General features: G+C 35.0%; 1 protein-coding gene across 2 annotated transcripts; it reads right to left on the bottom strand.

Annotated features, from left to right (window-relative positions):
• Positions 1-2,794: 2,794 nt before the first annotated feature.
• LOC119773277 (E3 ubiquitin-protein ligase RNF126-like) lies at positions 2,795-14,936 on the bottom strand. Of its 2 annotated transcripts, none has more exons than XM_038270214.1 (9): positions 14,779-14,936; positions 11,537-11,595; positions 11,376-11,439; positions 11,060-11,298; positions 8,812-8,880; positions 8,638-8,707; positions 8,307-8,400; positions 8,012-8,127; positions 2,795-3,849 (listed from the first exon to the last, which is right to left on the bottom strand). In XM_038270214.1, exons 1-9 carry the CDS (start codon positions 14,851-14,853, stop codon positions 3,694-3,696), a joined length of 942 nt encoding a protein of 313 aa, XP_038126142.1. In that variant the 5' UTR covers positions 14,854-14,936; the 3' UTR covers positions 2,795-3,693. The 2 variants fall into 2 exon arrangements, with proteins under 2 accessions (XP_038126142.1, XP_038126151.1); XM_038270223.1 differs by having other exon boundaries at positions 11,376-11,436.
• Between the last annotated feature and the right edge of the window lie 329 nt (positions 14,937-15,265).

Raw genomic sequence — 15,265 nt, 5'->3', positions numbered from 1 at the left:
TAGAAGCCAAAAGCAGTCTTCAGAGCACGGAGAAAGGTGGGTAACAAAACAATCCAGAGCTCAACGAACTGAGGGAGACGGGATAGAATCAGGACTCCAAGACATCAGGTTAGAGATATCTGTCAACAGGACAGAGGCCTAAGCGTACCACAAAGGTTTAACACGCCTCAATGGGCCGCAGGTGCGGGGCCATGCCAGCCTGTCATGGTAGATGGGCAAGAGGCCCAAAAGGAGTCCAAGAGGTTCGGATCAGGGATAGAGGACCCAGGAACCCATGACCAGTCCTTGGGGCCACAGCGCTTCCAATCAATGAGATACTGATGGCCCTTACCTTGTCGACGGAAGTCCACGATCCCTCTGATCCGGTGCTCCAGACCGGATCCGTTGTCAGGGTGTCACCGAACCCTGACAACCTTCAATAAGTCTGTGTACGCTACTACTAAACAGTAATTATGTTTGCCTCCTTTCTCTGCAAAACACCTAGATCTCAGTAGAACTGGGTTGAAATTATGTAAGCATTGGTCCTCCTTCAATGTCAAACTTTGAACAAGGTTTGGCAATGAATACATTCCAAAAAGACTTTCACTGTAAATAAAGGTATCCAATACAATAATACTCCTCATGTTTTATTTTGGGCATGATGTGTTGAGTTTAAAATGCAGCATTAGTTATTCCTCAATACTTTTTGATCGCTTTTTATCAGACAATCTTCCACATGATTGCTGTTTCCTATATTAGTTGTGTGTGCACTCTGCCCAAAAACCTTCTCTAGCTTTTGTCTTACAACTCAAACCCAGATTTGTTAAGTGAATGACTAATAAGTGATTTTTTAACAGATTCTCCATCTCTAGTCCTCATTATGCTCTTTGTTCACTAAAGTTCTCTAATGAGGGTTTTTGTAAAAAATTGAATCAGCTTTAATTTTCCATCCACACTTCATGTTGTTATATTACACAGAATTTCAACATAAAACACTTAAATATGTGGTTATGAAAATAAACAAATAACAGTAAGAATAGGATTATTATTATAGAAAAGGATTATACTGCTAATATAATTTAAAAGAGGGAGAAAAGGTGCAGTTCTACAGGTACAGGAAACCATGTTAGGCTTTTACATACTTATTTATATATTAGAATAAAGCAATTTATTTTTTAAAGAGTCTTAAACTAAATCATAACTACTTGGTTTCACAAGTGTGACTTTTTGGGGGGAATTTGCATAGACCACAGAATGCCAATATGTACATGCAGCCCTACTAATATTAGGTTAAATGTACTTAAGTAAGAAACCAAATCTTATTTTTTATCACTAATAAAACATGGGTCATTTCCGAGTGGAAGTTTTAACACTTTGTGTCCTAGGTTTTTATTTAAAATATATATGCTTTAGATTTTAAACTAGGGTTGAGGTCAGGGTCATTCTTAAACTTAATGGTTGACAACTTTTCCCAAACAAAACATTTCTCCAAGGTCTTTTTGGACCACTGTAATGTTTGGACACCAAAGTTTTAGACATCCAGCTCAGGTAAAGTTGAATGTTACTCCTCCATTTTTATTACTCTCCAAAATCTGTGAAATGAATTATACCACAGTCAGTTAAACTAACTCTTTGCATGATACTACCACTACTGTCCATGATGAATGAGTGTTCTCATGTATGGCAATCTCATCCAGTTACACCTCCTATTTTTGTGACATAACTCAACACTTCCTTTACTTTGACCAGAAAACTTTGTTCGACAAGGCATCTGGTTTGGTGATGGCTGAAATATTTTAATTAAGCTCAACATTTCCAACTTAAGAGCACACTTCTTTCTTGGTCAGCATTTCCTGCTGCTGATGTTAAATTGCAGCAGCTTTACGTTTGATTTCCTTGGTTGATTTTGAATTAACAATCATGCCAAAAAAATATATATAAGATCACCCTTTTGTTTTGTTCATGATATTTATTAAGTAACAAACCTTAAGAAAAATACATTTAAGAAAACAAGGCTGGTCTACTGATTTTATTTACAAAGAGGCTAATATTAATCTTCTAGAAAAGTCCTAACATCAACTGCATTGAAGTGATATACTGCAAATTAAAAGCCAACTCTATGCCTGCAGAACAACCAATTTATATAAAAACAAGTTAAATGCTCATAAGAGCTGTACAACATCTACCAACATCAGCTAAATATTTGATTGAGCTGCTACTCCTAATTGGATTAAAGACAATTCATACCAAATTTGACTCAATACTTGCTATTATGTTTTAATAGGTACTCATTTTGCAGACTATTACCTCAGGGTAGAAAGAATGATTCCAATAAATCATCAAATACCCAAGGTAATGTCTTAATAATTGCTTGTAAAAGTTCTGAGTAGAAATATACCTGGATTTTTACCAGAGAAAGAAGCAAAGCTGGAAAATGCAATGATGATCAAATGAAGTGTTTGGGAGTCACAAACCCTGAATTGATAGTTCCACATCCAGGAAAATCGCATTGACCTTGGGAATCATCTTCTCTGCCTTTGGAGGTACTTTATTCATCTGACTTTGTGTATAACCAGATAGAAGCCAGCAAGATTATTTTTAAACAAAAAATTTGTTGCAGTGACTCAGAAAACTCAGTTTAATCTGTGCTCATGACTACTTAACCAACTCCACAAATAAAATAACCAAGATCAGATTGTTCCTGCTACATAAAAGAAAATTGAAACTAGTTTAATAATCCTCTCTAAGTGATGATGTGACATTTAGTAATCTCTCTGGTCACTCTGCAGACATCACTAATAGAAAATCTGGAATCTGTTGTTTTAAGGACTTTATTGTGACTGTACAAAAATTCAGCAAATAAAATAACACTCATTTTGTGAAACTCATTTGGCCAGTTCCATAGAGGTAAAATGATCCCATGCCATTTCATTTCCCTTTTTCTTCAATAACTTACATTGTTTAAGTTGGTTTTCAGTGAACACACACGGCTGTATGTTTTTTTTTCACTAAAAAAATAAAAACTGTGTTCACCTTTAAGCTGAAACCATCCCTACCAAGATCAAAATACAGCAAATACACAAGTGAGCTCTTATTAAATGGATAAAAGAAAAATGGGGAAAACATCCTGAAATATAACAGAAAAAAAAGGCTTGATTTTGTACAGTAGTTTATCCAAATTCACTTTCTCACCCTCAGATCAAACCTTGTGCAAAAAAAAAGGCAAATAAATTAAAATCTGTCACACAACCAGCCACCCTCCCCAAGAGGTTTTATGCATGATCAATCAGGTGAAAGTAGCTGACATTTCTTTTAAAGAATTTCCAATATAAACATATAGTCAACCACCACAGGCATTTTTTTATAAAGCATTTTGGGTTCTTCTTCTTTTTTAATCTAAAATGTGTCCACACCTTATAACGAGGATGTTTTTCCAGCAAAATGCAGTCCACTCCGGTTCTATACTGCTTCTTCTCTCGTCCTTGAATATATTTTTTCACATTTGTTGTTCACTCCTCGTACACTAGGTAACAATAGCAGCAGCGGTTGGACCCAGCATCCTTTCGGCAGAGGGGAGGAATGAAGACAAAGAAATGAGAGTTTTTGTCCCCAAGAATTGAGACATAAACCTGTAATGGTCTCAGCTGCAGAAAGGAGCTGATGGTTCTCAGCGGGCTGCGGTGCTCAGATGTGAAGAAGTATGGGGGGGGGGACCTAGGAGTTGTTGGTTGCATTTTCGTTGCTAGGTGAGCTTGGTGAGGAAGAGGAGGAGGATGAAGGTGGAGAGAAGTTGATTCCTGATAACACCGGTGGGTCTGTGGCTGTGTTCTGTCCACTAAGGCTCTTCCTGCACACGGGACACGTGTCGTGCTGCCAGAAAGGAGGATAAGTGGTGTTATTTAAGGAATCGCCATCAACAAATTTAGATTGACAACTACTTACAACACTGTGAAAAGGTTATTTCCTCATTTTAACAGATTTTTCTTTCAGTTCTTTGGTTACAGTTAAACGTTTTAGATTCTTGAACAAATGTTCATGTGAGACAAAGGTTACAAGAGTAAATATAAAAGGTTCCAAATCAGGATTGAATTCATTAAGGGAAAAGAGCCATCTAAACCAGAGGTTCCCAAACTTGTTTGACTTCTGACCCACATTATAGTGGTAGACTGGAGTTATGACCCAAACTAACTAACTAACTAACTAACTATCCTCCCTCGCTTATTCCTTGTCAGGGTTGTGTAGGGGCCGGTGCCTATAGGCGAGAGGCGGGGTACACCCTGGACAGGTCACCAGTCTGTGGCAGGGCAACACAGAGACAGACAAAGACATACAACCATGCACACACTCACACCTAAGGACAATTTAGAGAAGCCAATTAACCATCAGTCATGCTTTTGGACTGTTGGAGGAAGGCGGAGTACCAGGAGAGAACCCACGCATGCTCAGGGAGAACATGCAATCTCCATGCAGACCACAGGCCAGGAATCAAACCCAAAACCTTCTTGTTGCAAGACTGACCCAAACTACTAGTAGAAATATAAATATTTCTAAAACATATTTTGACCTCTGGTATAATAGTAGCATAAACAGCATCAATAACTGTTGTATTTAGTTTTGTCTACTTCTGGGTTATGTTTTTATGTCTTATACACACAGAAGATTCACCATGATCATTTTAGAAGGGCATTCAGGACCCAATACTCATTGATCAGTGACACCAAATGGGGCAACAACCTTAACTTTAATTTATCTAAAACAGTCTGGCTCAATGTAGAAAAACGAATTACCCCTTGAGCCTAAAATCTGGTTGTGCTTATAATACAACATCAACCGGGATCAAGTACTGTACTCTTATTCTGCAAACAATCTCCCCATTTTGGTCGACTTTTTCGTTGCGGAATTGTTTCAATTCAGCCACATTGGAGGGTTTTAGGAACAAAAGGTATTTTTTGTTCTATGCTGGGTTTTTCAGGTGATTAGTGCCAGGAAAAAAAGCTGACAGCCTGATCTGTGGCTGGACTGAGCCTGGATTCTATAAGGTCAATAGTGGAGAAGAGGACCTTGTTTAATCTCAGACACCTTTTCCGTGATACCTTCTCACTAAGAAGAAGCTCCTTAATGTCAGACTTTTGTCAATGAGCTTCTCCACAATCAGACTATCTAACGGGTCATAAGAATTAAGTATTTCTTCAAGAGTTTTAAAGAGGTTAAGAGGTTTTAAACAATTATTTAATAGCCTCCCAATTATAAAAGAGGTGTCCTCGCTAGTGTCCTTTGGATTATTGTTTTGCTCCATAACAAATGTTTGCTGCAGTCTAAGGTGAAAAGTCCTTGACCCGACTTTCAGAAGCATGATTTTCTAATAGCAAGAGAAAGGACTTATTCTATAACTTATAAGAACCAACACCAAACCATCACACTCCCACCATGTCAGGATAATGTCCTTTTTCTAAAAGGTTCTGTAAATAATGGTTGATTTGGTCATTTCCCATAGAGACCACCTTTTGTCCACTCTCTTTCTTATGGTTAAATCATGAATATTGATCTTACTCCTGCAGTGCTTCCATATTGAGACCTCAAAAATCAGCTTTCATTATGTTCTTAAAATCATTTTGTAGCTGAATCCTCCACAAGAAGGTTCACCACCCTGGAGGTGTGATGTTTTGTTCAGGATAATCTTCCATTTTTTTCTCATCTTGAGAATCTTAGAAAAACAGCGCATGTCTTGTTTTAAGTCGACTTCAGGTTATCACAGAGGTTATACCATAGGGATTTCTTATTTCTACAGATATACTAGTAATCATTGCAGCGAGCTTTTACAATCAATCTAAAAATAAAGGGGGAATCTCAACTAGTTTTTTATATTAAAAATAAAAAAGGGGTGGGTCATTTTAGATAGTGGAGGATTCGATTGAATAGCTAATGATAGATAAATGTATTGAAGTTTTTAATCAAGAACTTGTTAAAAACGTGTTAACATGTTAAAAAAACTGAGTGTCTCTAAAAGGCAAAATGGGGATTACCACAAAAAGATCAGTTTTTAAATATTTTTTTAGGTTACAGCTGCAAGCTGTGTCACGCCCGTGCTGTAAAAGCCCACAGGGCCGCTTATCTCTGTTGATCAATGTGAAAAGGACAAAGTAATTATGATTTCAAAGAGGCTACAAGCTACAGGCCAAATCATAAATCAGTTAAATTAAAGCAGAGGGTAAACATGCCTGTCTGAGCCATATACGTCAGCAAGAAGAGCTATGTCTAGCATTAGGACATGGTCAGAGGAAGAAAATATATTCAACAGTAAAGCTGTGTGTATCAAGTTAAAATGTATTAGATTTGAGACATTGGAAGAACAATAGCCTTCTTCACTAAGCTGACCTTGAGTTTCTTAAGCACTATGACGCTGATCGGCAGGAACTCTGGTTGGGTTTAATGATCTCTGTTCAAGAAAAATATTTGGAGGCTGCAGTGTCCTGAATGACCCTGGTTGGTGATCTCACTGCTTTGGAATCACAATACACATGAAAAACTGGGTTTTATTTCACCACACTATAAAGCCAATCAGCTGTATATCACATGCAAAGCATTAGCTTTAGTAAAAAGTATGACTGGTTATCAGGAAATGCCTCAAAATAGTAAAGATTGGTACTGGGGTGAGGAAATTCCTACATCACCAAAACAAATAATGAAATCAAACAGACCTGTTTTGAAACCCAGATCTACTACTCTTACATAGGGATGTCCCAATCTAATATTAATAACTCGCTATGAGATTAACCAGAAGAATAATATCGGATTTTATCGACCGGCATCTAAAATCTCTGATATTTTCATGCTGAAAGAAACATTCTGCTTCTGTTAAAAGTTTCTGTAACTCATTGGTTAATTTTAAATGGCTCAGTTGTTGTTGGTTGAAACAATTAATCAGATTAATCATGATGAATTGATTAATCGATTAATCTTTAACTGGAGTGTAAAGACTTTAATACCTGGTTTTAGCTGACAGAGCAACCCACATTGAGCAGCAATTATACCAAAATTGTAAAAGAAATATGTAAACATTTTGCATTTATGATAAAAAAAAAAAAACATTTTCTCCTGTCAATATGCTCTATCCAAAACTCCTCAAATGGAAAAGTTCTAGATTTACCTAATTTAATTCTGTAAAAAATCTTTAAACAACCTTTGGCTATCTGATTATTAATTGATTATTCGAAAAAATCATCTACAGATTAATTGATTTGCAAAATAATTGTTAGTTGCAGCCCTACTTTGAACCATTACAAAGCTGGTTTTTTCCACCTATACCTCATTTTATAATAATTACATTGCCTCCCTAAACTACCAGTAAGTAATTTCTGCATCATATGAGCTGCTATGGAGTCATTTTTTTATGTAAGCACAGGAGGCACATGATCTCATTTGAAGCTCCAGACAAATCATTTTTGGAATTGCTTTTCAGACTCCGTGTCACACTTGTAAACATATTTGCACTACCAACACGGCTTTGTTTTTTCACAATCCTTACTACTGATTTTTATTAGCTACTACTGATTTGTATTACTGATTTTTTTCATTATCCCTTCTAATGCCTTTTGCCCTATATTTATTTATTTTTCCACTGAACTGAACCTTTTAAAATCAATGCCTTTTGCACCATGACTTTAAACTGGTTTTCCTTTTCTACTACACTGGCTACATTTTTGATAATTGCTGCACTTTATAAATGGTAACGTTCATTTCACTGCTGAAAAGCCTGCATGTTTGTCTAAGTCTAAGTCTCTAAAAATTAATGTAAAATGTCTTTTTCCATTAGCAAAGTGCCTCACTTACGAGCGCAATTCAAGAACAGATGCACAGTGAGGATCAAAGCCAGACATATCATTAATATTTTCTAGGTACATACAAATTAAAGATGAATTTGGTACAACATTACACTAAGACTCATCGCTGCAGCCACTCTGCTTGGGGTAACTAAAACCTGCAACAGTTAGAGTGGACATTAGGTTAAGGACAGCCCCTGAAATATCCATACCTGCTCCAGCCATGGTACTATACAATCATTGTGAAACAAATGATTGCATGGTAGTTGCCTAACATTCTCATCAACACTGTAGTCTTCTTTGCAGACAGGACACTCTAAACCAGCACCTGGACAGATACAATGGGACAAAGCATATGTCTGTGTATGTTTGGAAAGACGCAGCAAAGAGAAGCAGCTGTCCCACTAATTATCTGCTTTAAGCTTTGTTTAGGAAAAATAAAAAAGGAATTACAAAACCTGTTTTTATTGCTTAAAACAATACAGATAATATGTGAAAACAACTTACTGACGTGTTCTTGTGTAATGGAAATGGTTGGTAAACTCTTTATTCTTTCTCTGTCAGCTGGCGGCGGACCAGTGTTTTCAAACTGGTTCAATAACTTTAAAGCAGAAAAAAAGGACGCATTACAGTTAATGAATGAATGGAAAATTTGTATGAAAGTTTTGTTTCTTTTAATACCTGGAAACCAACCCTAAAAACAAATAACGCACTTCACTTTAACTGTTTTCAGGAGTCAGCTATTCAATCTGTAGCATAATAACCTGTTGAATTGTTTACTGAATATTTAAACCTCTAAACTGAAAATAATACAGCTGCAGTCAAAGGATTTTTAAACCTGTGTAATGATAGCATCCAGTCCATTAGCTCCCCAGGCATAGTCCATTGGATTTGAATGTAGCATACCCCTGCAAAACATTACAGTCAAGCAAGAAAAGGAACAAGAGCTTAAACATTACAATGATTTATTCTGTCAATTTCACAAGCATGTTTATCAAGTTGGTGAACTTACCAAGGTCCCATCCCGAGATTTGGCATGGCTGTAGGTGCTATGATTCCATTAACTAGCTGCTGGATGATTCTGCTCAAAAGAAAAATGGCAAAAAGTTCATTTATTATCTAAATCTTTATCAAATTAGCATGTTGATTCAGGGGGGCTTTATTTATAACATCCTGCTGACAACTAAAAAACATCTGATGTATAATTATGTAGTGCAGTCTGGATGTTCCTTATAGCTACACTTCATCTAAGTGAAGCTATAATGAAAGTCTGTTTAATCTACACACTAATTTTCTTCTTATTAATAAGAATAAAAAATGGTTGTTACAAACACAAAATTCTTATTTGTTTAGGGGGATTTTAAGAGATTGACCAGCAGAAAATTAAACGCATAATTGTGAAGTGAAGGGAAGGCAATGAATGATGTTTCAAACATTTTACAATTCAAAATTTTTAAAATATAGGTGTGCATTTACACTTATATGCAGAGCAGTTTTATCAAAAATTTAATGAATAAACAAATACAAAAATAAATGCTGCCATTGATATATTTTTTACAAATATCTTCTTTTAATTGAATTTATTTCAATATGTATTCATTTACTTCCAGATCTATCTAGCTTTCCATCCATCCATTATATTTCCTGCTCCTATTTTTTTAATAAGAAGATAAAATAAAATAAAAAAGCTGAAAATGAAAAATGGTTAGAAAATAAAGTCACTGTAATATGAAAAGTTGCTTTACAAAATAAACGTGTCCAAATAAAACCCCATTATAAAATGCCTAAATAAATACATAAATAAATAAAGATAAATAAATACATAAATCTGGAAGTAAATAAATAATTTTTGAAATAATATATTTTTAATTTTAATTAATTTCTTTATTTGATCAGGGACCATACACAAAAAAAAACCATTAGTCTTAGAAAGAAGAGATGTCATGTGCCAGATTATAGCAAAATGCTAATTTCCACCAACAGTCCTTGGACAGTTTGATGTTATACTTAGAAAAATTCATAAATAATATATAGTATAATACATGTAAGCATCACGTCATTCACATCATAAAAGCACTTTCCACTTTTACTCACTTACAGTTACAGCACTCATATTACAGTCATTCCATGCCTACATGTTTGGTTTGATAATAACCACTGTTTGGTCAGGTGTGTATATATACTATAGTTTGTGCATGAAATAATTTAGTTTGGAAGAGTGTTCCAAAAGGCATGTTACTTTATAAGAGAATGATTCATAAATATAATATAAATAAGATAAATATTTATGAAAATATTTAGCTTTACTTTATGGTGAGATTTATTTCATATAATATTTATTAATAACTTATAAATAGCAGAAATTATTTATTTATCCATTCATGTATTTATTTCATAATGAATGAAACATCTCTCCATAACTTTACCCCTAATTAAAATCCAATGCAACTATTTGCCTTCATGTTCATAAAACAATATAAACCAGGCTTTATTTTCTTTACATTGTGTGGTTCTATCACATAAATTCCCAAAATACAATGAAGCTTTTTGTTGCAAAAATATGGAAACACTCAAAATATTTGAATACTATTTCAAGATAATGTAAGTGATAGAAAACGACTCTGGTCAAGAATTAAGCATTTTTATAGTTGAGGTTCGATCTAAGCTGTTATTTTTACACATAAAATGGTTGGATTTCTTTCTATAAGAGGAAAATTGTGAAATGACTACAGAGATGCTGTCCAAACATTTCGCCACATGAACAAAAATTATGATGTTCAAAGTATGATAGAGATTTCTTTAGTTAAACTGCCCCCGTTTTTTAACCCACACAAAAATAAATCACATATCTCTCAGTGAAACAAACCAAGGTGTCAATTTTGCTGTTGAGCCAACGCATAAAAAAGGGTTTTTTCATACAATTTTTAAATACTTGAGGTAAGAGTGGTGAAATCTTTATTTTCCCATCTATCCGCAGCAGTTGGCTCCCTCTTTCTATGTTAAACCTTTTCAACATTTAGCCAAGTTTGATAAATTAGGTTTAAGATCACCAAGTTCGGCTTTTGACTACAAATGGCTGGATATAATCGGTCCTGTTTCGTATGAAATTGAAAAGAAAGTCAACTATAGGGTGGCTATATTTTCAGGGTTCTGTATAGAGGTAAAACATCATAAAACACTACATGTTATGCTCAAAATATAAATATGCTCCCCTCCCCCCACACACTCTACAATAGATGCTGCTCAAGGAGAAGTCTCACCCCTCCAATGTGGGCACTCCTTCGTGCCGCGACCCCTGTCTGCGAGGAACATGTCGACCCCGTGGCTGCCTGGCACTGTATCGCTGGCGCGAAGCCATTTCCCTTTCTCGTCTGTTCTCTACCTCACGGTTGTCCTCTGTGGATAATCTCGATCGAAGGTCAAAGTTTTCGTCGAAAATCCCCAGGGCGAATGGGCCGTATCCCGAGGGAAATGTGAACAAATGATGATGATCCATGTTCTATAATTAACAAAAAGGGTCAAACCAGTGTGCAACGACTTGTTCTCCTTGTAATGGCTTTACTGTGATGCACTGACCTCAAAGCTGGAGCGGTTCTGATCATTGGCAGAGGATGTGGATGCAGACCCATTTTCTGAGCTGCTAGAAAAAAACAACACACACACAAAAATACTAAGACTCAGGAATTTAGAGAATAAATAAATAAATAAAAATCTATCAAATAAATAAAAACACTTGCCTTGTTTCCTCCGTAAGTTCTTCAATAAACCCAGACTCACAGCGTGGGCATGTGTAGTCCTTAAAATCAGAATCAGAGATCAGAATTATTGCCAAGCATGTTTGCACAAGCTAGGAATGTTTTTTTATCACCAATTTTCCAGCTCTTACACCTATCTCACAATAACAAAAATGAAAAGAAACATTGTGCATTAGATCAGTCTAACAGGCCCTAATCAAAAGACAGGAGAAGAGTTAGTCACACCGGTAATTAACAGGTATAACTAACCACCAGTAGAGTGGATGTAAGTTTAAGGGACAACAATGTCTTGGAAGTAACGCCTTTTTTTTTTTTATATGAAAGAACATTAAAATATAATCAAACAACATGTAAAACCTAATCCAAATACAGTTTCTATAAAAATAAGTTGTCATACCTCTTTACCCTGCCTACTTTGGCAGAAAAATTATTGAAAACAAGGCAACATAGTAAAGTAGGTTTATAAAGATTTTTTTTTATTATTTTATTTTATTAATTCAATTATTAAAGGAAAACAACATTATAAAACCAGTTCAGGTGACACCTGAAGTCATGAATTAAAGAAAAGGAGCAGAAAGAAGTAAAGAATTTATAATATCTGACCCTATTTTCAATAAAGTAGTACTTATTCAACTAACATAATCATACAAAAATAATAATAATAAAAAAAAAAACAGCAACAAGAAAACGCACCAATACACAGGAAACAGCAACAACAACAAAATAAAAACACACTGTGATATCGACTTATCAAAATTACCTTCCAGTCTTTATTAAACATAGATGAAGTTTCAGCTTGCTTTAACTCCACTAATAAGCCTGTTCCACATATCGACACCTCTAATAGTAATACATCTTTCATCATCACTGATCTGTACCTCGATTTTTTGAAACTATCTATTCCGTTTAAGTTATACTTATTTTCTCTTTTAGATCTGTTTTGAAATTTTTTTGGTAGAATTTTTTTAAGTTTTAATTTATCCAACTTAATAAATATCTGACTTGTGTGATCTCTGTATCCACTTCCACTTATAACTCTTACAATAAAAAATAAGTTTTATCCTGGCATCACTAACATTAAGTTCAACAGAGAGTTTAATCCGTAGTTTAAAAACAAAACAGTCACCTCTTGCTGTGAACAAGGTAAATTCAAAGCAGTGCTTTAATCAATACTTTAATCCGCTCCACTTTGACCAGGCTGTTTATTACAGATATCGATGCAGGTCTGATGACTGAGTCAGGGATTCTGCATGCAGTTAAGCTTTCTAAGCAGTGATTTTCTATACACCACTGACATGGGCTTGCTCCAGAAAAATCTGCACTAAAATAAGATTCTTTTAACAACAGAAAACATTCATGTGAAAATGTATGTCACTATATGCAAACGTTCCCGTTTAAAACTGAGAGGTACATCTAAAAAAACTCTGCTTAAAAGTGCAAAATTTTTATTTTATTATATTATATTGAATCATAGCGTGATACATTCCCAGCCTTTACTTCTTGTAATTTTGATGATTTAAGCTTACAGATGTTGAAAACCGCAAATGTAGTGTTTTGGATTGGACATTTTCACACAAGTATCTGTACTTTCTATTCCTTACATTTTTAAAACAAATGTTACTCGTTACTCTTGGCTTTGTTTTAATGTTTATAAATATTTATTTCACATCATGTGCTCCATCCAATGCAGATCATTGGTGCCATTCACATCTAGTGAAAACTAGTGTCATTGGATAAGTCATATAACGCAAACACTCATTGGTTAGCTAAAGTAAATCATCAGAAGCAAGCAGGTGTTCTTCAAACTGCAAACGCAAATAGTCTATGCCATGCTACAATATCGGATTCAGAAAAAGATGTTGAAATGTCTGAAATACTTTTTTCACTTTGACTTGAGTAAAGAAGTCAAGTTGATTATTCAACTTTTACCAGAGTGTTTTTAAACTGCAGTGTCTATACTTCTACTTAAGTAACAAATGTGTGTACTTTTGACACCACTGCTCTTCCATAAAATTAAGATCTGTTGAGAGCACTTGTTCTCTTACCAACACTGCCCCCCCACCCAGTCAGTCATTTTTACAAAGAAGACTCTTAAAATTTCTGTAGTTGTGTCATGCTATTAATTCCTTTTTTAGATTAAGAGACTGAACAGTGCTACAGCTGATGTTTATAGTTTGTGTTTCTAGTTGTTATTATGACTTAACACTAGTTTAAACTAAACCACTTGGCCTTCATTACACTGCTTTGTCATCAACATTCTCTAAAAGAATCTTTGAAGGCTTTCACAGAGCAGCTATACTAATAGAAGGAACACATTACACAAAGATGAATTATTTCTGGTGACTTTAGGATTCCTTTAGCTAATCCCATTTCAGCTAATGAGTGGTGAAGACCCATAAACTGTTAATACTTTTACTTTGCAAAAGTAAGAGCAAAAACAACAAAAAAACTAACCTTATAAGAAAAAAAAGAGTATATGTGTCATTCTCCATCACACGAAATTTCATTAAAATACATTCAAGATTTCTATTGTAATGTAGAAATTTAAAACAAGAAAGCAGGCGAAAACAACACATTGCAAGGGATATATATCATTTAGTAAAGCACTGTATGTTCTAAGCATAACTGAGCCATTTAATGTTCAGCCTGACAAAGAACAGAACAGTAGACTGAGTAGAAGGTAAAGGCCACTGTAACATTCAAGAAGCTTCTCATGAAAAGCTTCACAACAAACAGCTTTTACAGACTACTAGAACATGCAAACATACATTACATATCTATCTATGTCTATACGCATATATATTCTATCTATCTATATTATATCTATAGATATAATATAGATAGATGAATATAGAAGTATAAACAGGGACATGCAAATCAAAACAAATGGATCATATATGTCAGTTAGCTAGCCGGTGTTACACTATTATTAAACCTGTCAGGTAGTAACCTTCTTTATTTAGCTTCTTCTTTGTTCGACTTTACTGATTTAAAAAAAATACACACAAAGTGTACTCAGTTGTAGCTGGAGTCCATCCCTAAAGTTTGTTACTGACACTGACTGGCACTCTGCTGCTGCCCTGAAGGGTTAGCTGAGCCGATAGGGGGTTTTAACCGCAGCAGCGACTCAACGAGGCTCTATGAGACCCATATCTATGGTCACAGCAGCTCAATTATGGTTCCCAGCCCTCAGCACAGGCTATAAATGTGTCAGTATTTCTTACCGGTAAACGGGGAGAGATCTCTGCTGAACACCGGTGACAAAAAAACCGGCTGGACCGTGGAGGGGCTTCGGCCATTTCTAGTACTGAACGTTATTGTACGGACGGGTAGCAGCGAGGGACATTAGAACTTGACTTTTGCTTTAGTGGCAGGAAAAGGAATCAGCGCCAAAGAGTAAAGTGTGTAAAGCTAACCAGAAATAAACAAAAGAACTTCCGGGTCAGAAAGAAAGAAAGAAAGAAAGAAAGAAAGAAAGAAAGAAAGAAAGAAAGAAAGAAAGAAAGAAAGAAAGAAAGAAAGAAAGAAAGAAAGATATATATATATATATATATATATATATATATATATATATATATATATATATATATATATATATATATATATATATATATATATATATATATATATATATATATATATTAGGGATGCACGATATAATCGGCCTCCTATCGGTATCGGCCTGTATCGGCCTTAAAACTGAATATCGGA

This window comes from Cyprinodon tularosa, unplaced genomic scaffold (genome assembly GCF_016077235.1).
Source record: "Cyprinodon tularosa strain WSP-4 unplaced genomic scaffold, ASM1607723v1 ctg12, whole genome shotgun sequence".
Taxonomy (NCBI): domain Eukaryota; kingdom Metazoa; phylum Chordata; class Actinopteri; order Cyprinodontiformes; family Cyprinodontidae; genus Cyprinodon; species Cyprinodon tularosa.
Note: the sequence above shows the minus strand (reverse complement) of the source record. Positions and strands in the feature narration are given on the sequence as shown.